The sequence below is a fragment of the Hemibagrus wyckioides genome, linkage group LG27 (assembly GCF_019097595.1).
Source record: "Hemibagrus wyckioides isolate EC202008001 linkage group LG27, SWU_Hwy_1.0, whole genome shotgun sequence".
Taxonomy (NCBI): Eukaryota; Metazoa; Chordata; class Actinopteri; order Siluriformes; family Bagridae; genus Hemibagrus; species Hemibagrus wyckioides.
Window position 1 is genome coordinate 8,066,908 of NC_080736.1, and position 21,714 is coordinate 8,088,621.

At 40.5% G+C, this 21,714-nt stretch overlaps 3 protein-coding genes across 6 annotated transcripts in view; 2 read left to right on the forward strand and 1 right to left on the reverse strand.

The window, feature by feature from the left end:
* Positions 1–6,661, forward strand: part of lctla (lactase-like a) — a 33,018-nt gene extending 26,357 nt beyond the window's left edge. For 2 of the 3 annotated variants that reach the window (XM_058381471.1, XM_058381472.1), the window contains 13 exons: positions 899–1,065; positions 1,623–1,783; positions 1,968–2,055; positions 2,145–2,254; positions 2,515–2,643; positions 2,885–2,980; positions 3,123–3,177; positions 3,398–3,563; positions 4,170–4,440; positions 4,546–4,672; positions 4,766–4,965; positions 5,586–5,649; positions 6,145–6,661. In XM_058381471.1, coding sequence (XP_058237454.1) covers positions 939–1,065; positions 1,623–1,783; positions 1,968–2,055; positions 2,145–2,254; positions 2,515–2,643; positions 2,885–2,980; positions 3,123–3,177; positions 3,398–3,563; positions 4,170–4,440; positions 4,546–4,672; positions 4,766–4,965; positions 5,586–5,649; positions 6,145–6,260 — 1,710 coding nt within the window. In that variant the 5' untranslated portion in view covers positions 899–938 and the 3' untranslated portion in view covers positions 6,261–6,661. Of the gene's footprint in view, positions 1–898; positions 1,066–1,622; positions 1,784–1,967; positions 2,056–2,144; positions 2,255–2,514; positions 2,644–2,884; positions 2,981–3,122; positions 3,178–3,397; positions 3,564–4,169; positions 4,441–4,545; positions 4,673–4,765; positions 4,966–5,585; positions 5,650–5,942; positions 6,017–6,144 lie in introns of all 3 variants that reach the window. The other variant, XM_058381473.1, reaches the window with a different exon arrangement.
* A 1,760-nt stretch (positions 6,662–8,421) lies between these two features.
* On the forward strand, positions 8,422–12,257 carry tipin (timeless interacting protein). The gene is made up of 8 exons (XM_058382193.1): positions 8,422–8,451; positions 8,932–9,124; positions 9,202–9,292; positions 9,386–9,461; positions 9,543–9,665; positions 10,905–10,971; positions 11,053–11,238; positions 11,426–12,257. The coding sequence occupies exons 2-8, from the start codon at positions 8,935–8,937 to the stop codon at positions 11,641–11,643; spliced, it is 951 nt and encodes a 316-aa protein (XP_058238176.1). The 5' UTR covers positions 8,422–8,451; positions 8,932–8,934; the 3' UTR covers positions 11,644–12,257.
* On the reverse strand, positions 12,158–21,509 carry dis3l (DIS3 like exosome 3'-5' exoribonuclease). 2 transcript variants are annotated; one of them, XM_058382192.1, is made up of 17 exons: positions 21,283–21,423; positions 20,358–20,511; positions 20,070–20,230; positions 19,860–19,995; positions 19,292–19,459; positions 19,075–19,153; positions 18,806–18,982; positions 18,506–18,675; positions 18,227–18,388; positions 17,715–17,965; positions 17,413–17,505; positions 16,507–17,031; positions 16,281–16,435; positions 15,323–15,501; positions 15,011–15,156; positions 14,729–14,900; positions 12,158–13,674 (listed from the first exon to the last, which is right to left on the reverse strand). In XM_058382192.1, exons 2-17 carry the CDS (start codon positions 20,388–20,390, stop codon positions 13,345–13,347), a joined length of 2,937 nt encoding a protein of 978 aa, XP_058238175.1. In that variant the 5' UTR covers positions 20,391–20,511; positions 21,283–21,423; the 3' UTR covers positions 12,158–13,344. The 2 variants fall into 2 exon arrangements, with proteins under 2 accessions (XP_058238175.1, XP_058238174.1); XM_058382191.1 differs by having other exon boundaries at positions 12,161–13,674; positions 20,070–20,198; positions 21,283–21,509.
* Positions 21,510–21,714: the final 205 nt, after the last annotated feature.

Genomic DNA, 21,714 nt, shown 5'->3' on the forward strand with positions numbered 1-21,714 from the left:
CATGAATGTTTCACATACCTGCAGGCTCCGAATCTTTCTGAGTAAGTTACGAAACTGAAAAATCGCAAGACGCTTCTTGTGCAAGTGATTTTTGTGTTTTCTTTGTTGTAATAGATTGTAATACATGGATATGTACAGTAGATAAATACACCGATCAGCCATAACATTATGAGCACTGACAGGTGAAGTGAATAAGACTGATGATCTCCTCATCATGGCACCTGTTAGTGGGTGGGATATATTAGGCAGCAAGTCAACATTTTGTCCTCAAAGTTGATGTGTTAGAAGCAGGAAAAATGGACAAGCGTAAGGATTTGAGCGAGTTTGATGAAGGGCCAAATTGTGATGGCTAGACGACTGGATCAGAGCATCTCCAAAACTGCAGCTCTTGTGGGGTGTTCCCGGTCTGCAGTGGTCAGTATCTATCAAAAGTGGTCCAAGGAAGGAACAGTGGTGAATCAGTGACAGGGTCATTGGCAGCCAAGGCTCATTGATGCTCGTGGGGAGTGAAGGCTGGCCTGTGTGATCTGATCCAACAGGTAGCTACTGTTGCTCAGATTGCTGAAGAAGTTAATGCTGGTTCTGATAGAAAGGTGTCAGAATGCATGATGGGTCAGGGCTGTTTTGGCACCAAAAGGGGGACCAACACAATATTAGGCAGGTGGTCATAATGTTATGCCTAGTAAGTTTATGTGGCTTTTATGGTGATAATGAACAGCTTAAGAAGATTCAATCATCATTAAGTGTAATACATGTTACAGATTGTTGGTTTAATAGGCCCTAAATTAAGTGACTGATGATAAATTTACCTGTTTAGTAGATCTAGTGATGAGATTGTATTTCCTAAAGAGGTTTACATACCGAAAAGCTTGTTTTTGTTGTTTTATCTATCTGGTAGGTATAATTATTGAAGGCCTGACACATACCAACAGAACACAATGGCACAGCACACGCTTCTGAGCTTGTGCCATGTTCTCGTGTTGGCATTGCACGTTTCTTCAGCTGAGGATTTTGACTGGACCAAGAATGAGAAGGGATCCTTTCAGTATGGAACGTTCCCTACTGGTAAAACTTCATATTCCAATAAAGGCATAACACAGATTCAACAGTAACGATGTAGTAATTTATTGAGTCATAACAGATGTGAAATAATTAAACATATTTTATTTTTAATTAGTATACGTGGTGAATTCTGATATTATGAGTAACATTTAGATTTTTTTGTCTCCTTTTGAGTAACCTATCATATAGTGATTTCTAAAATCTCATGTAACATGGTCACAGTGATATGGTCAGTAGCACTGGCACCTCACAGCTCCAGGGTTTGATACTGAGCTATCGTTACTGTGTGTGTGTGTGTGTTTTTCCAAGCTCCCAATAACATGCTAATGGATTATTATCCCTAGGTGTGTGTGTGTGTGTGTGTGTGTGTGCACGCATGGTGACATATGTCCCTTTGCACCCAGTGATCTATAACAGTTCTAAAGTTAAATGAATGATGGAGTACCCTATCAGAGATAGTAATCTAATGTTTTTAAACTGGCTCCCTCTAGTGGACGAATTTATTCCTATGCTGTTTTATAAATAAAGTTAATTTGGGTTCATGTCTAATGATATGACAGGATTCTCTTGGGGTGCTGGCAGCTCAGCATATCAGTCTGAGGGAGCCTGGAATAAAGATGGCAAAGGGATGAGCATCTGGGATGTGTTTTCACATAAAAGAGGCAAAATCCACCTGAATGACACTGGAGATTCTTCCTGTGAGAGTTACTACAAACTCAAGGTGATGTACAGCGTACATGTACAGTCTGTATAATGTCTTTATGTATAATATTGCCTGTATAACGTCTGATCTTTAATGTAATATATTAATGCACACATAACGTATCAACATCCTGAAATCGATCCTTTTAGATATAAACCGGTTTGTGCAGAAGAACTGGACACTTGTTTTCCTTTTATTTTAGGATGACATCTTGTTAATGAAAGACATGAAGCTGAATCACTACCGCTTCTCTATTTCCTGGCCAAGGATCCTTCCCACTGGAATTAAATGTAAGACAATAATAAAAACGAATAATAATAATCTGCTTAGATTTCCACTAAATCAGGAGTAATTACAGACAGTTTGTTCTGTTTGATAGCTGACCAAATCAATGAGAAGGGAATCCAGCACTATGACAGTCTCATCAATATGCTCCTGGAGAATCAGATCACACCCATTGTAACGCTTTATCACTGGGATTTGCCTCAGGTGAGTACTAAAAGGCGTTTAGGCGTCTTGTTCTTAAAATTGTGGCATTCTTATCCAGGATAATAACTGCAGTACTCAGATTCTAGAGGACGATTCAGAGTTTATTTCTGTATCCTTTTTCCTGTGCAAATAACCCGTGGTGCAAATGTGCATAGCCGTATTGTCTGGGAATGGAGATAATGATATTTCCACCCAGAGCTCTGATCGAATTTGCTTCCTGTGTGATTCGGAGGGTCAGGAATTCACATGCATATTTTCAGGTTCTTCAGGAGAAATACGGCGGTTGGCAGAACAGCAGCATGGTCACTTTCTTTAATGACTACGCCAACCTGTGCTTTGAGAGATTTGGTAATCGGGTAAAACACTGGATCACCTTTAACAACCCATGGGTAAGCGTTCCTTCTGAACCTGAACATTTTTCCTATTTGAACCATGTCTAAACGTTTTTGTTTTCCATGTACTTTTTGTGTATACAGAAATCACAGGGTCATACATGGAAATTTGCGTCGAAAAAACTTTTACTTCAGGCCAACGTTTACTTTAGGCCTGTCCAAATACCATGAGTTCATATCAGAAACTCATTTTCAAAATGCACCTACTGTACATGACGCAATCTCATTTTCATTACAGTCAATTGCAGTGGAAGGTTATGAGACTGGTGAGCATGCTCCTGGACTGAAACTGAAAGGCACTGGCGCCTACGAGGCTGCCCACAACATCATTAAGGTAAACACGAACCTATAAGTTCTCATTTTTCAAGGCAGGAATACAATCACGCTACATATACTGGAAGACTATTATCATATGGCTGTTGTAACGTTTAAGACTACAAAGTAAAAGCTGAGCTTTTTTCTATTTAAACCTGCAGGCTCATGCTAAAGTTTGGCACACTTATGACATCGAATGGCGAAGCAAACAGAAAGGTAAAAATAAAAATCATCAAAAAAAAAATGAACAATTTATTCTCCAGAAAGGAAAAGTGTGCTGTTAATTTTGCACACAAAACGTCTTTAAAGGTCAGTCGTTACATCAAATGAATCTCAGGGGAAATTTTTCCAGTTTTAGTTGACTAAAATATTTTTTCCAGTCCCTCAGTATAGCAATACACAATGCCTGCATTTAAACTGCTCTGCTTGATTACAGGAATAGTGGGCATCTCTCTGTCCACTGACTGGGGGGAACCGGTGGACATCACGAATCAGAGAGACATTGAAGCAGCTGACAGATACATGCAATTTTACCTGGGCTGGTTTGCTGCACCGCTCTTCAGAGGAGACTATCCTCAAGTGATGAAGGAATACGTAGGCAAGTTCTAGTTTCTAAACACATCTGTCTAATAACTAAGAATAGGAAGGAGCATAGAGATTCAAAATATGTGCCATCTCATTTACCACAGTGCTCTATTACTAGTTTACTTACCTCAGTGTACAAAATGTTGTGGCTTGAATCTTGACATGGATCAGAATAAGGGATTGTATAAATATTAGACGTGTCCTTAAACAGGAGCTTTTCATGCCCTTGGGCCACTTTAACTCAGTGCAATGTTCCATGTATCTACCATTTTGGTCACATAATGTTAGGGAACAAGTTTCTGTTGTTTCAACTATAATCTCGATCTTTCACCCGTCTCCCATTTTTATCTATTGAACAACACAAAGAATCAGAAAGTAATACGACTTAGGAACCCAGAATAAACTCCTCTGTCCTGAACACCTTATTTTACTGACCGATCCAAAGTACTGACACCTGAGACTCCATACATAAATGTTATATAAATGCCTGGCCACAAAAAGCTTCAACTACTAGATGTTGTTCTTATAACATGTTGTAACAAGTTAATATACACTTTATAACATTCTATAACATGTTAATTCTACCATACTTGAATGAGAAGTTTATTTTATTCTCCAGGAAGGAAAAGTGCACAGCAAGGCCTGGGAAGTTCTCGTCTGCCCACGTTCAGCCCACATGAGAAAAGCTATATCAAAGGCACCTGTGACTTCCTGGGAATCGGCCACTTCACCACACGCTACATCACACAGAAGAACTTTCCCTTAAACCATGGAAGTACTTATTTTACCGATCGGGACTTAGCTGAGCTAGTAGACCCGCTCTGGCCCGATCCTGGCTCTGAGTGGCTCTACTCGGTGCCGTGGGGCTTCCGACGGCTGCTTCATTATGTGAAGGTACTGAGCATTTTACTCAGACGCTAACGCCGATGATGTTAGAGACAAATTCAAGACGTGAGATATGCGCAATGACGTAAACCTAGCCTCATTTCCTTTCTTCAGACGCAGTATGGAAACCCTATGATATATGTGACAGAAAACGGCGTCTCAGAGAAGATAATGTGCACTGACCTGTGTGACGAATGGAGGATGCAGTACTTCAGGGATTACATCAATGAAATGCTTAAAGGTCAGTGTGAAACTAGAAGACGCATATTTTACACTCGACTTGTTCCAGCTTCGCTAATTGAGCTAACGATTCCCACGTTCTTAATCCCGTCAGCGGTTAATGATGGGGTAAATGTGAAAGGATACACCGCCTGGTCTCTGCTGGACATGTTCGAATGGGACGAGGGCTACTCCGAGCGATTCGGCCTTTACTATGTGGACTTTGGAAGCAAAAATAAACAACGTTACCCAAAAGCCTCTGTTCAGTTCTACAAACGCATCATCAGCTCCAATGGTTTTCCTAATGAGAGAGAGGTATGATTTTATTATTATTATTATTATTATTATTATTATTATTATTATTATTATTATTTTGGCAACACTTAATGACGCAGTGCTAAAACTAGGATAGGAAATGAAGATGTAGTCACAAAGGGAACATCTGGTTACATTTAAGAGCAGAACAGCTCCAGTTGGCTGCTACTATATTACTTAGACCAGGGATTAAAGCGGAAAGAAATACTCATGACATCCTCATTTTCTGTGCATTTTTTACAAGCCTGTTTTTGTCCAAATATCACATTAGAAGATGTGAAAACAGAACCCCTAAGTAAGTACTTTTATTCAGATTTATCTGTGAAAAGATTATGCTATGACGCTGAAAAGATGCTGTGCGCAAGCTGAACTTTCAGTGACCTCAAACGTGAAGATTTGCAGGGAAATTTCCATAAATTATCTAGTATGAAACACTCCCCATCTACATCAATATTTTTGCAAACATACCTTAGCTTTAAGAAAAAAATGACCTTCATGAGATGGTGACAGAGAAGATGAATCTGTGTTAGACGCCTTAATCTGTCCTTGACATAACAGCTCAAGGGTTTCATTTCTGTCTGTCGTGTTTTAGTGCTATTTTATATTTATGCCCATCACAGATCGAGAGCTGGAAAAGGAAAGCGACAGAAACCTGCACCTCCAGTAACCAGCTCCTAGCAGCAGGTCAGTCCATTTGAGAAAACCTCTTTCTAAAAAAGTATAAGGAAATGTACAGCATCCGGAATCGAACCGAGAACATAACCATTGATGAATTTCTTATCAAATCTAGCTGGGGCAAACAAAAGAAATTTTTGTCTAAACTGTTAAAGAAGGAAGAACTGCTTAATTAATGGACTATGAAAAGCAGCAAGTCACAACTATGGATTTTTTGGCTTAGTGCAAAAAAAAAAAGAAAAATTTAATTAACTTTAAAAAGAACTAAATCTAACAGGAATTTTCTTTTGTTTGTCCTCCAGCTAGAAGAAAATCCAAGGAAAATAAGGGCCATGCAGAAATGCCAAAGGTTTGGCCTGCACATGATGAGGTTTAGGTACTAGAGCAATGCTTTTGGAAATTCATGGGAAAATCTTCTACTCTATATGTTATCTGCTGCAGTGGTGCAAGTAAATCTTGCATTTTTCCCCCCATCAGATTAAACACTGTAATGTTGTGTTTTAGATCCACTGAGCAGCCACATGGAGCTGGTGACGGAGATTGTGGTTCCCACCGTGGGTACGGTCTGTATTCTCCTCACTGCCGTCTTCTTAATGTTCCTCCTGAAAAGTCGGCTCTGAGGTCTTGAATTCTGCGCATGCCAATCCTTCCTGTCTTTCTGAAGCACAATCCCTCCCTTCCTCATCTCCAGACACTGGAGTTATCGAATACCTTCTGTACAACCAATAAAAGACACAGTTCTGACATTACACAGTAACAATATGACAAGAATCCGCTTGGCTGTATGTTTAATACACCGCTGAAAAAGGTCCCAGGGCAAAACTATATATTAATCTCTCAAGGTTTGCTGTTTGATCTGACGTGAAGGGTGAATTTTGGACACTCTATGTGGACACAGAGACATTCTGGGTGATATTGTAATTCCCTGAGAGATCATACTGAAAGTGAGAATGCGGGATTTCACAGTGGAAATGCGATGTGTAACATCTATATCTTAAATAAAGGTCATAACCCTGTTTCATTTTCTCTAAGGTTGTGTATCTGTGAACAATTTCTAAATCCATCGTTCAGTGAAACTAAGCTCAGTTAATCAATATGACTACTATAGTCGTAGTAGAGACTCGTAAAATAAAATAATTCACTACAAATAAATAACATTACACATTAGACAGTATGTTTGGCACAAATTACAAGAAATAATTTGTCTATAAAATGCTTGGTCTGATATCTTGGACTGGGTCACAGTGTTTTCTTCTGGGTTCTCCAGTTTCCTCTACGCTTCCACTATGTGTACCAGCAAACAGTGTGATCAAGTGCTATAGTGTGAATAACAGTTTCTTCCCTGAGGCAATCAGATCACTCAAAAACCTGTTGCTTCCCGGTTCTTACCTGGGTTATTCAAACACTTAGCCCAGTCTGACTCAATACCCCTGGACACCACCCTTTACAAAGATCATCAGCTACTTTATGAAACGTTACACATATTGCTGTTATAGACACACCTATTGAATGAATGAACGAACCAATGAACAAAAAACGAATGAAAGAATGAACGAACGAACAAATGAATGAATGAATGAATGAACGAACAAACAAATGAATGAATGAACGAATGAATGAATAAACGAATGAATGAATGAATGAACGAACAAACATATGAATGAATGAATGAATGAATGGATGGATGAATGGATAAACGAATAAATGAATGAATGAATGAATGAATGAATGAATGAATGAATGAATGAATGAATAAACAAATGAATGAACGAACAAATGAATGAATGAATGAATAAACAAATGATTGAATGAATGAATGAATGAATGAATGAATAAACGAACAAACAAATGAATGAACGAATGAATGAATAAACGAATGAATGAACGAACCAATGAACAAACAAACGAATGAAAGAATGAACGAACGAACAAATGAATGAATGAATGAACGAACAAACAAATGAATGAATGAACGAATGAATGAATAAACGAATGAATGAATGAATGAACAAATGAATGAACGAACAAACATATGAATGAATGAACGAACGAACATATGAATGAATGAACGAACGAACATATGAATGAATGAACGAACGAACGAACGAATGAATGAATGAATGAATGAATGAATGAATGAATGAATGAATGAATGAACGAACCAACGAACAAACAAACGAATGAAAGAATGAACGAACGAACAAATGAATGAATGAATGAACGAACAAACAAATAAATGAATGAACGAATGAATGAATGAATAAACGAATGAATGAATAAACAAATGAATGAATAAATGAATGAATGAATGAACGAACAAACAAATGAATGAATGAATGATCGAACAAATGAATGAATGAACGAACCAACGAACAAACAAACGAATGAAAGAATGAACGAACGAATGAACCACAGGACCCATAGGACACCTCACAGATATCAGAAGAAACTCTTCACAGATCTCAGGATCACCACGGGGCTCTGAAGCTGTGAGGCTTCAAATAAATAAAAATAAAAATCTGTAGCTTAAGCACGTGTTGTTATATAGTCTTGATCTGGAGCACAGTTTAACTCGATCATGACCTGACTGCAGAAATCTTCACTTTCTTTTTGTGTGGCCTTATGTTTAACCAAAACAACAAACCCCAGACCTTCAGCAATGTGTAATTATATGCTCCACTAGAGGACGCCATTAGCCCTGAGACACACCGTGCAGGATAACAGAAGCAGCTCACTGTGACTCTAATTGGCTGAAAGAGAAAAACCCGGCAGAAACAAGGCGAGGCTACACTGACGCGTCCTGTGGCTGAGGTACGTGTGGTTTGTTTTCCTTTATTGAAAGTGTTTATAAAGTTTAAAAAGTTACATGGGGAGATTAGTGTTGCGTTTACTAGTAGTGCTTATCTCACCGGAGTGAAGCGTAAATATCACATAATTCGATACCTAGCAAACTATATATAGAGGAGTAGCTTTTCCTACCCGTATTCAGGAAAACCCCGCCTTCTGCATGTGCGGATCGCGCTCCTATGCGGAAAGCTGATTGGACAGTTAACCTGTTGGCGGGACCGTTCTAGCCAATCTTAGCACAGGGGACAGAATACAGGTGGGAAAACAGTGTAGACTGGTAATAATTGGATGCGAGGAAATTTTAATGAAGGTTATGTTTGTGTTCTGATTTGAACCTGATTAAGATGCAGAATATACTGTTTTAGGTTTTAGCTACAAAGATAATGGTTACCATAATAAAATAAAATTTAAATGCATTTATGGCTGCACTAAAATCAATTCTAGGTGATGAAGATGGTTGATGATGTAATGTGCTCGTCTCTCCAGAGTCCATGTATGATGTATGATCCATCAGAAAACGGTCTGTTCGGCACGTCTGACTACGATCAGATAGAGGACGAGTCCTTTCCCCCTCTCCCACCACCGCTATCCCCTGGAGAGGGCAACTTTGCTGATGAGCATGCGGCCAGTGGCGAGGGTAAGATCTGTACACACTCAGCTTCTCTTTGTTTGGATGCCTGTTTACTGAATTCACCAACTTTACTGTGCTTGCAGGTGAAGAAGGCGAGCTGTCCAAGCTACCTGATGTTCCTGTAGCTAAAAGACGAAGCGTTAAGCGACCCCAGCCTAAACTAGACTCTCAGAGGTGATTATTATTGTGTACATGACCTCCATAAACACTGGATATATCAGATATATTCATCTCCGTCACTTATCACTGTACATTCTTTGTTTATAGGCTGCTGTCTGAACGAGGACTTCCTGCCTTACGTACATTATTCAGTGATGTCAAATTTAAAGGCAAAGGCCATGAGGTGACTTAAAGCATTACTTCGGTTTATATGACAAATCGGGGCATTTATTTATTGTATACCCTCTCCATCTGTCTGCATTAGGCTGAGGATCTTAAGGTTCTAATGAAGAAAATGGAGAACTGGGCTCACAGACTTTATCCCAAACTGCAGTTTGAGGACTTCATCGACAAACTGGAGGTTCTAGGAAGCAAGAAAGATGTACAGGTATGGCTGTCCATTTCTACAAACATATTTACATTAACATTTTTGCCATTTTATCCAGAGAGACTTACAATTTATCTCCTTTTTGTACAACTGTGCAATTGAGGGTTAAGGGCCTTTCTCAGGGGCCCAGCAGTGGCAGCTTGGTGGATCTGGGGTTCAAACTCACAACCTTATGATCAGTAGTCCAACACCATAACCACTAAACTGTGAGATGCCATTTAAACACATAATAGGATATCTTATTGCTTTTTCCCTGAATGAAAAAAAAAGATAAATGATGTAATCACTTTGAACAGAACCTAACCTATATTAAAACACCTGAGAGTTATTGTTATATGACTCTTTTGTTAAATGTCATAATGCAGTGTGGGTATGTACAAAAATTACATTACACCAACAGCATTGGACATATAGGACCTTACAAATATAAATCAGCACAGATAGGCCTGTATTACACAATTCGGTACTTTCTGCAATATCACAAATATATAATGAGAGTAAGTGTGTAGTGTACAATCTATGTTAAAAAATAAAATGTTTTTGTACCATTGCTAAAAATTTCTTTGCTTAGTAACATAATCAGAGCCAAAGAAAGGACAATGTCATTGTTCATCTCCAGTGCATCGACAAGTAAATGGACGAGCATAACATTATGACCACCTGCCTAATATTGTGTTGGTCCCCCTTTTGCTGCCGAACCAGCCCTGACCCGTCATGCACTGTGTATTCTGACACCTTTCTATCATATAGATATCTATATATAACAGCATTAACTTCTTCAGCAATTTGAGCTCGTCTGTTGGATCGGATCACACGGGCCAGCCTTCGCTCCCCACGTTCATCAATGAGCCTTGGCCGCTCATGATCCTGTCACCGGTTCACCACTGTTCCTTCCTTCGACCACTTTTGATAGATACTGACCACTGCAGACCGGGAACACCCCACAAGAGCTGCAGTTTTGGAGATGCGCTGATCCAGTCGTCTAGCCATCACAATTTGGCCCTTGTCAAACTCGCTCAAATCCTTACGCTTGTCCATTTTTCCTGCTTCTAACACGTCAACTCTGAGGACAAAATGTTCACTTGCTGCCTAATATATCCCACTCACTAACCGATGCCAAGATGTTTCCCTAAATATAACATACTTGTTAGTGAAAGCCTTCAACAACCATGTTCTTTTTGAATAACCACAGTTTTGAAATGGTATTATAAACTGACACATGACTTTGTTTTCCTTTAGACATGTCTGAAGCGAATTCGACTGGACATGCCTCTGACCCATGAGGATTTCATGGGAAATGATGGCGGTGAGAAACTCAGTGATTTCTCCTAATGCACATGGGTATCATGCGGTATAATGTAATTATTTATTTTGCGATTTTGTCCAGATGAAGCTGAGGTCCGTTTACAGGAGGACGCAGACCCGTTTGAAGATAGAAGCTTCTCTGAAGATCCGTTTATCCAGTCCACTCCTGCTCCTGCACCAGTGTCTCTTACAGAGGAACAGCAGCAGCGCATCGAGCGCAACAAACAGCTGGCTCTGGAAAGGCGGCTGGCTCGGCAAAAACAGCAAGGTAACGGATCGTGTTATGTTATACATCACGTGACGCAACATCACAGTATTGTTTAGTTGCATTGTATATGACATGGAATACACTCTACATATCAGTACATTGCTAAGGTTAATGTCTTGTTTTGTTCATTGGCTGTACATCACTTATCTTAACTAATGAACAAATTTATCACTCTGTGTCTTCTCAGAGTCGTCGCAGTCTGCTTTTCCGGATGAGCCTGCTGCAAGTCCCTCAGAACATCAGAACGTCAGCCATGACGATCAGCAAGAACTGGATCAAACCACAGGCACTACTGACACACCTTTAAAACAGGATCCTGCAGAGACTCCGAGCTCCCCTCAGCATAACGAAAGTGAGCGTCCAGTTCCAGAGATAACAAATAGCAGAGATGACGAGAGCGATTGATCAGTTTAACTCTTCCTGATTGCGACAGTAAGTTTTCATGATGGACACAAAATGACTGCCACCAGAGTGACAGAAAAACTTTCAGTTGTTAGACCATGATGTATTTACTTCCTCTCGTAATCAAGCCAAATTCTAACAGGCTACTTGTGGTGTTCTTGACATCCTCTGTGAGGATCTATAATGAGTAACAGTCTGGCTTGATTTATGCTTTCCCTATTTCCTGTAATTAAACATAACTATAATTAAAATGCAGAACTATACATAGAAAAAGCTGTTGCCGCTGACCCTTTTATTAGTAATTGGTGTCGAGAGGTTTGTGATATGACTTTCATTCTTAATTATCTGTCTCTATCCACATCATCAATGCTGCATGTGCTCATAAGAAATGGACCTACACACAAGGTTTCAACTAGGTGTTCAGCTTAAGGTGCTTTTATTATTATTATTATATTGTTATTAAAGCATAATTTAATCCAACCATCACTAACAAAAGGTGTTAAAAGGATAGTAGTGTTTGTTTAGGAAGCTGATTAATAATTTGAGTTTGAATATTCTTGTGCAGTTTTATGTCTTGGGTGTTCTTTTTTTCGTATAAATTCTCTTTCATATTCTATTGCGATATTCTAAATAAAGTGTTCCTATCTTGTTTAACGACTGCGTGTTAATGTCTCCATCAAAGTCGGGTACAAATGTAAGTACTTGGTTTTTGCCATGGTACTCCTTTAAATTAACCATTTTACTCTGGTCAGGATCACAACCTTATCTGCAGAGTGGTTGCTGGTTTTCATTCCACTCATGCAGGCTCCACACCTAATACCTGTTTAAGCATTTCTTCTTGGTTTTCCAAAGGCTCACGTGTGACTTGCGTGCATGGTTGGATGAAAACCTGCATCCACACAGGCCCTCTCTGAATAAGACTGGGCACCGCTGATTTCTAATCTGTCCCAGGAACAGTAGGAGTGAGGTTGGAATACACCCTGGATAGGACACTAGTCAATCACAGGGCACCATGCACACACCATGGCATCAATTAATAGATCTTAATGGATGGTGGAAGGAAGCCAGAGAACCGAAAGGAAGCCACACACAGTCATGGGAAGAATCCAGGGTTCAGGATTGGATCAGGAGCACTGGAGCTGAAACACTGCAACGCTACACATTTTATAACCATGTCAACCAGCAAGTAGTTTCTAACTTGGTTATAAAATCTAACTTGGAGTTGCATATTTATAGCACCTAGTAAGCTGTAGGTAGACTTCTAACCTTTCAGGCACTTTGCTGTTCAAAAATCTTGAAATAAAACATTTTGGGTCAGAAGATTATATCTGGCCCAAAGAAACGCAAAAGGTCACTCTATAAAGCTTAGGAAAATATTTTTTAATAAAACACTCAAATTGAAACCTGGAAAATAACAATTTATACATTTGTGTACAAAATATATACTGAACAAAACACCACAGCAAACCATAATGTTAATCTGTTAATCAGTGCAACATTAAAATCACTAAAAATGGATTTAACTAATTAAGGGCCATTGATTATCTCATGAACAAGATCTGAATAAAACCTTGGCCAAAATGCTCCAGTGCTACCGTATAAACCAAACCTGAATAATTAAAAATAATGTTTCATGATATCTATGCAATAAAATCCAATTGTTGGATTTCAGGGTGAACTTTCTCAGTAAACCTAAGGTGAGGTTCAGCATGTTGGTACTTCAGTGTTTTGTATTTGACAGAGAGCTGTATCAAACAGGGCAAGCTCACTGATTTCTTGCAGGACGGAGTAGAGATTTGGCCATTTGCTCTGTCTGAACTCCTTTTCCTCTTTGCTCAGTCTTGGTCTCCTCGTCTTCTCTTCCTCTGCCTGAAGAGACGCCTCTTCCCTGCGCACCACCTCCTCAATCAGCTCAGACTGGACCCGACTGCTCGTCCGGGACTCGGCCACAGCAGACCGATGTGGCTTGTTACTGATGAGTTCCAGATGCAAGTTGTCAGAATGGCAACGGGCAGTTTCCACAGAGATACGCACCTGAAAAGCACACGAGAAAACAAGAAGGTTGTGGGATATCAAAAGCCTTCATGGCATCTAGAATTACACAGTGGTGAGCCGTCAGAGCCAGCAAGGCCTTTTCTGCTGGCCTAAACAGCAGTGATCTGAATCATTGACTTGCATTTTAATATATTTAATATGTTTTTCCATGAATGTGCATTAAATTATTCCCAATAGTCTATTCTCTACATTTTATAGCTTTTCTCTTGGTTGCGCTGCTTCCAGTAGTGTATATTTATGATAAGAGTATTTATCCAATCATATTTCAGCCAGTGGCTGACATCATGTGTTGCCAGGGTGAAAGAAATCTGCGTTAAGGCCTTCAGAATCAATAGTGCAGGCGCCCGAAGCTTAAAATAAGTGGTAATGAAATTGTTCCATTAACCAATCAGATTTCGAGTTGGCGTCACTGGGGCCATCTAGCCGGCATACGATTACGTCAGCAATTTCCCGTCCTTTGATTGGATAATTGGAGTAGTCAGAGGCAGCGAACCGCACAAACTAAATAAAACATATATATTTTAACTCACAATGGCTGACAGAGGAGAAGAAATCGATTTGGTCAGAGACATTCTTACAATTGCATTTTCAAGGCGAATTTTTCAATAAAAGCTAGAGATCATGAAGAAAGGTCGCTGGAGGAGGACATTGTTTCTATATCCGCTGCGTCTCATTTCGGATGCTGCCTCCTACAGAGATTGCAGATTGCTGCATGCTGCATAATGCATGTCTTTTTTGAGAAAAGTAACCGTAATAAAATGGACTATTCCTTGTGAGGTGTGAAATACTGTAGCCTAATTTCTTTTTTACTTTGCTATTTAACGGTTGATTATTATCTATTGCCGTGGCGTCATAATGATGGTAGAGAGGTGGATTAATTCAGGAAGGACACCAGTGAAGGCCTAGGTGTGAAATGCACGGCCCACCACTGGAATTACATACAAGTTTACATGTATAGTATATTCAAGGACTAAAATGCATTATTCTATGTACACAATTTTACATTTAGAGGTACCGGAGTATGTGTACTCACTGTGACATGGTCGAATAGATAAAAGGTGTTTGTCCCTGTGCTGGTGCAGGAGCTGATCCTGTCTGGATACCTCTGCAGTGTCCCCACCTGCCACACACACCCGCCATCATCCCCAACACTCACCACCTGACTCTCCCGATTCTTCAGGTACACCGCACCCTTCAAACCATACCTGGAATCACACACGCATACATAAAGGGCAAATCATAAAGTGTCTTTCTTTCTATCATATCAAGTATTTGGGACAGCTTATTGGGAAACTGGTTTAAATACGTAGCTTACCGTGGTACAAAGACCAGTATGCCATTGGCCCTGATGGAGTAGACAATGGCGTCAGCCACACAGCGCTCATCAGTGAGCGGATCCTTATCTCGGAAGTAGAGGCATTGGAAAAGCTCTGTGGACTGCTTCTGAGCATGCTGAGCTGCCTACAGATTGCAAAGAAATCTGCTGTCACTCAGTGTTATAATAATTAGTAATTAACTAATATGTTAATAGGCTACTCACATTGGATATTATCTATTTAATGGATAGAAAAATAAAGCGTGATTATATAAGATCTGAACCAGTACTTTTCTAAATCTAAACATTTACTCTGTTTTTATTGTTGATTTGATGAGCCATTTCCTCCAAGTCCTTGTTGCTAGTTAAGCTCTTGTGAAAGCACTCCTCTGTCTCCGACTGGACAGCAGCCATGAGAAGGCGGTGCACTATGATGTCAGCATAGCGCCTGATTGGAGAGGTGAAATGGGTGTACCGATCCAGAGCGAGACCTGCCAGTAAGAAACAAACAAAGTAAGCGAGAATCAGATGTTTCACTCTGTGTTTAGTTTATATCAACAGATAGAGTCGTTTCCTGGACAGGGACTGAGTTACAATAGAATCCAAACATTCAAGCCCACTGCCAAGGAGTGTTTTTCATTTAAAAAATAAAATAAAGACATTTTTAAAGATGAAGGACTTCATGCTTTCACTTTTTTAAGATTTCCCTACCTGTATAAGCCATTTATGCGATAAATTTCATTCAGATGGTAACAAACGCACATTTATGACACAAAAACTTTCCGATTAATAAATATGTAATAGACAAATACGTTATTTACAAATAATTAAAAATAATAGCAGCTTTTTAGTCACCAAAGACCTTAAAATTGTAGTTCTATGTTTAGAAATGATTAGAGACCTTTAGTAATCTTATAGAAATTTTAAAGAAATCCCAGAAAACATGCAATAATAACAATTATTGAATAATACTTCCGTAGTTCCTTCATTTCAGGATTAACCTTATATTTTTCTGACCCAGAAATCAGCTCTGGTACATGACCACTTGGCTCCACCCCTTTTCCTTATACACAACTGACAAGGAGTACATACAATAGTTTTATCAGATGGGGTAGAGTGAGAGAAGGAAGCTTTTTGTTCTCAATGCAACCGCAATTTAACCTTCAGACATCAGAAAGCGCTGAACATTCTAGACCACTCCATTAGTAGGTGGGTGAAACCTGATATTTACAGTTCATAAACACTAAAACTGAGTATATAAGGTGTGTACCATAGTGGTAGTACTGATCCTCAGGGCATGCTCCTGTAGAGAAGTACTCGGCGTTAGACATGGCCTGGGTGGCCATCATCCTCAGCAGCCTATTTACCAGAGGGTCCTTTGGATCCACTGCCTGGTCCAGAGAATCAGCCAGAGATTTGTTCGACCTAAATACAAACACGCATGTTAATAACACTCTCCAGTTGCTTTATGTAATTCGTTATGATAAATTCTTTACCTCGTTTCAATGGCAAAGCCACGACTCTTAGCACTGTCAATCAACTGGTTGAAGAACTCCTGTCTTGGTGGCGGATGACGCCTGAGCAGTGCCTGGTGTGGGAAACATTCCTGGATCTTTCGTGCCACCCAGTGATTGGCGTAGATCATGCACTCTGCCACAGTCTCATGCACCTCCAGAGGTTGCTTGGGCACTAGAGCGGTAATGTTTTTGTCCTCGTCCAGCTGTGCCCTGACTTCAACACCCTCCAGCTCCAAAGCGCCACCTTTATCCCTCTGTGACCGCAGATGCCTGGCCACACGTGTCAGCTGCTCCAGGGCCTGCAGGAGCTCAGACAGTTTCTGGACCCGTACAGAGCTCTCCAGCCGAGTCACCTCAGGCACCTCCACATCTTCCCCATTTAACAGGCTCTGGGCCAGCTCATAGTGCAGCTGGTAAGAGGATCTGATGAGTGTGCGGCCGTACCACACGCTACACACTGCCAGAGACTCAGCATCCAGCTCCCATATAACACTCATGGCATATCTATAGGATTACATTAGAGGGTTGTTCAATATACATTAGTAATCTTTATACATTAACTGTATATACTTCAATAATTCCCAAATTTGTTGGTTTTGTTCACAGTAGTAATTCTCCCAGCCTTGAGATTTAAATGTACACATCTCAGTGACCACTGCCTCTGATTTTTATATAAAACAATAGAATAGTGAGATTTTTAATACCAGGAAGTTTCAATTTTATAGATACAGTAAATAGAAATAAAGTTAATGATGTATTATAGGATTCCTAAAGTTCACCCCTAAATTTCCAGCCAATGTTCAACAGTCTCTATTTCTCTACATTCATGTTTCCTTGATAGACCATAGAAATGTCTTACTGATGAAGGTGTAATGTCTGACTCACCTGTCCACTCCCCCCAGCAGTGAGCAAAGGTCAGCACTCAACACCGCCGGCAGCATGTCATACCTTCGGTCAGCCAGGTAATATGTTGTGGCTCTGAATGGACACATAAGAAGAAATTTAAAATCATCAGTCTAATATCTGATGAAAAGTTAACTTGCTTTTATGAAGATAATCAGTGACATCATGCTGTTGAATAAAAATGAATGCTATGTTTAGCTAAAGTCACTCAGAAAGAGGTATGGATGAGCTAGATGTGCTTTATTTGAGATGTAAGAATTGTCACAAAGGTATAACCCCCTCACCTGGAACGAGCCTCCAGATCAGTGAGAGAACCCTCTCTTACAAAGTGTGTGACGTCTGCGATGTGGACTCCCAGTTCCAGGCGCTTTCCTCCTGGCAGGGTGCGCACTGACAGTGTGTCATCTACATCCTCGCAGCCCAGTGGGTCAATACTAAACACCAGGTGTGTGTCACGTAGGTCCCTCCGAGAGTTTATCTCAGCCTGGTCCATCTGCCACGGCTGCTCCTTAGAGTTCACAGGCATCTCTCGCAACTGGAAAAATACGTAAGAAATAACAAAATGTAAAATAACTTTGTTAAATATGCAAATAATTGTTTAGAATTCCATCTGTGCACACATATAAGGCATACGGAGAATGCTCCAGCATAGGACAGCCATTGCTGTGTCTATTTCTATAATGCATATGTTGCTAATAACTAAAATGAATTATAATACACATGCAAGTATTAAAAACACTGCTAAAAACATTTTAATTGCTCAGTCTGTTTTTTTTACAGTCATTGTGCTGCTCACCTGGGCTTCAGAGAACGGAGGCACATGGATACAGTTCTCCACCAGAATGGTCTGAATTTCAGTCTCCACCTCACCAGCCTTGCCCAGAACTCTCACACTGTGACCATTGGGGTAGAGTGAAGTGCTCTCCCATGAGTCCACTCGCACAATCACCCTATGGTCCTTTAACAAAACATTCAAACGCCTTAGTATCACACAGTACCACGTTTACTTCTGTTCACACTGCAAACCGAATCCCAACTGCTCACATCTGAATAGGGCAACAAAGTAGAGACTCACCTGCAGTGCATCAGCCTGCTGGGTGCTGATCCGGACCTTTGGGATCCGACAGTCCCATGGAATAGCCAGAATCTTCTGAGAGTTGCGGGACTGAGACTGGAGCTCCTCTCGAGGAGGAAATGTTACCACATAGTCCCTCCAGTTTCTCTGTATGATACCTACCACTCTACCTGGAAGAGCGTGAGGAGAGAAGCACTAAACATTACTGGAAAAAAGTGACTAGTACTAGTTGTTTGGAAGGTTTTCCATTAAATATTGCTCGACATTCTATTAACTAGATGTACAGGTTTCTGTTATTACCCGTCGGCATAGGCTGACTCTGAATGTCCTCTCCTTTTTCCTCTCCTCGTCCCTCTGTTAATGCCGTACTCCGGCCCTTCCACTCACCACGTGGCAACAACTCCACAGCAACCAAATCACCGTGGATCGCCCGATTACGATGCTTCATTCCATTGATCAGAACATCACTGTTAAGCTCTGGGGACACATGCCAAAAGCAGGGAAACAATAAGTTTGCCAGGTCCAGCTAAAAGTGGTCAACAGGATATTGAGTTTTTAGGTCTGCCTACCTGCATTCTTGCTTCCAGAACCCTCAAAACGCACAAAGGCCTCATGCTGTGCACGGTGCTTATTCACATTCAATGTGCCCTTAAAACCAAAAAAAAAGAGAGGGATGAACTAGCATCAGTGGTAACTTTAGACCAACAACAATTCCAAAACAGTCCTCTTCTTTCATTAACTCTGTGTAGGCAGCACTGATTGGGACAGTGAGTGGGAGGTTCTCACCTGAATGTATCTGCCAGATTTGATCCCTGCCTCCAGAACTTCTGCAGGCAAATGCTCAGAGTACTCCTTCTCTGCTCCTTCACTCTCTCTCTCTTGTAGAGTCTGAGCAATGGAGGCGTAGAGCTCTTGAGCTGCATGCAGGTCTGGCCAGAAACTCTGCAGATATTCCTATGACACCAGCACATGGAAAATATGAATAGGTGTTAATTACTAATTCAAAGTAATTTACAAATATATTCATTTTTACACAAATAACTCCTGCATGCTTACTGACAAAGAGACCAAGAGATTTTTTGTAGTTAAGAGCAGTTTGCTCCGTAATCTCTTATGACCAGGATTTAAATAACACACATAAGTAAACCCTGAATAAAGGATCTGAATGTTAATCAGTTGCATTAACATTAGAGGAAGACTTTGATTAGATTAAATGAAGACTTTATTATAAATTTATAAAATTATCTTACTACAAAGAGACATTATTTACAAGAATAGATTAGTCACTATTATGACACAATGAAATAAAAAGCAGGGCACAGACATAGAGAAAACTAAAATACATTCATCATACCCGAGCTGAGATGACATAAACGCCACTGTTCTGACTCCCAAATTCTTTAATGGCGTCCTGGTCTTCTGTGATCATAACTACTGACATCAGACTAGCCAAGTGGTTATAATACCACACCGCTGCATGATACACACACCTACAACAAGCATTAATGCATGAGATTAGTTAACAGCTCACCAGACAAGCTTACATCACAGCAACATGTCTTACCGTGTCTGCCATTTCTCTTGTGCTTCTCCTTTTTCCCGGGCACAGTAGGAAAACTGCTGAAACTCATTGGCAAACAGGACACAGTCATACCGAGGGTCCTTCAGGAGACCACGCAGCCTGTTACAGTGCCTATACAACAACAGATGACAGCACAGAAACATCTACACTATTATGAAATACATTTAAAATGTAAGAGATCTGTACAAAAGATACATACCGTTCAATTGAGTGCTCTACTTATGAGTGACATTATTATATAAAAAATGCGTACAGTGTTTAGTGGTGTACCTTCGTCCACGTGTGTTTTGTAAAGCCTGACATGCTGTCTGTGTAAACACGACCCCGCGAAACTCCCTGAACTCCAGAACCTCCAGGAAGTCCCTCACCACTCCAGCATCCGGCACCACATAATGAGTTGCGTCTATGGACAACAGCTTGCCATCTGCATGAACATAAAGTGTGTGTACAGTGTCAGAGCAGCATTGATGACCCGTAGCTCAGGGGTCTCCAGTTACATCCTGAGCTCAGGTTACAGCGTGTGAAGGTTTGCATGTTCTCCTCTTGTCCGGGTTTCCTCCTACATCTCAGAAACCTGGCAGTAGATGGACAATGCTAAACTGCCCCAGATGTGATTGTGTGTGCAGGCAGGCCGCCCTGAGATGGACCTGCGTCTCAGTCAGGGTGTGTTACCGCCTCGGCTTTGGATTCAACATGACACTGACCAGGGTAAAGATGTGCTTACACACACACACACACACACACACAGAACCAGACAAGATAGAATGATCATGCATTAAGTGATATGCCTGAAATAAAGAAAAGGAGCAGTGTTTGGAGATATTTCACACCTACAACTAATGATAAAAAAAAAGGCAAAATGTGGCACGTGGCCGAATTTTTAATTCTTCAATACCATAAACCTGATCAAGCTTGAAGTTGCATAACAGGTGTGTTTCAAATTAAATTATTACTTAATTATTTAGTTAGTGTTAAATTAACCCACATTATCGGTGATTAGTTCTTTATTAAATTATAAACAAGACTCAACTGCACACGGAATTAATGTCACTATCTAAGCAAACTTTCACTCTACAAATAGCAATTGCTCTGTTTTATATAGACAAGACGACGTTATATTTATCTGCAATGCCAGATAATGTTTGTTATTGAATATTAAAGTGTCCTCGTGACCTATTATTATTTTGACTCCCACCTCGCGGACACTGCGCCTGACACAGCGCGCTTCCACACGGGACCTGCTCCCTCAGATAGTGCTCTCGGACCACACGGACCTTTCTTCCCCGGGAGCTCTTTAGATGCAGGATTTTTTCTGTTTTAATCATTTCTGAAGTTCAGAAGTTCATTCCCGCGCTTAGGTTACTCAACAACAACAAATAACAACGCACTGTTCCGCATGTCTTCTTCAGTAGGATAAAAAGCAGACCTCGAAGTACAGAACTCGCCTCCTGTAGGCCTGGAGGAAGCACATTCACGAGAAGGAGAGGGAATACACCATCTGATGCATGCAGAGGGGCAGATAGTGGTTACCACCTTTGGAGTTGGGAGTTCTGCCCTGTGTGTGTGGAGTTTGCATGTGCTTCAGGGGGTTTCCTCCGGTTTCCAACCCCCAGTCCAATGACATGCA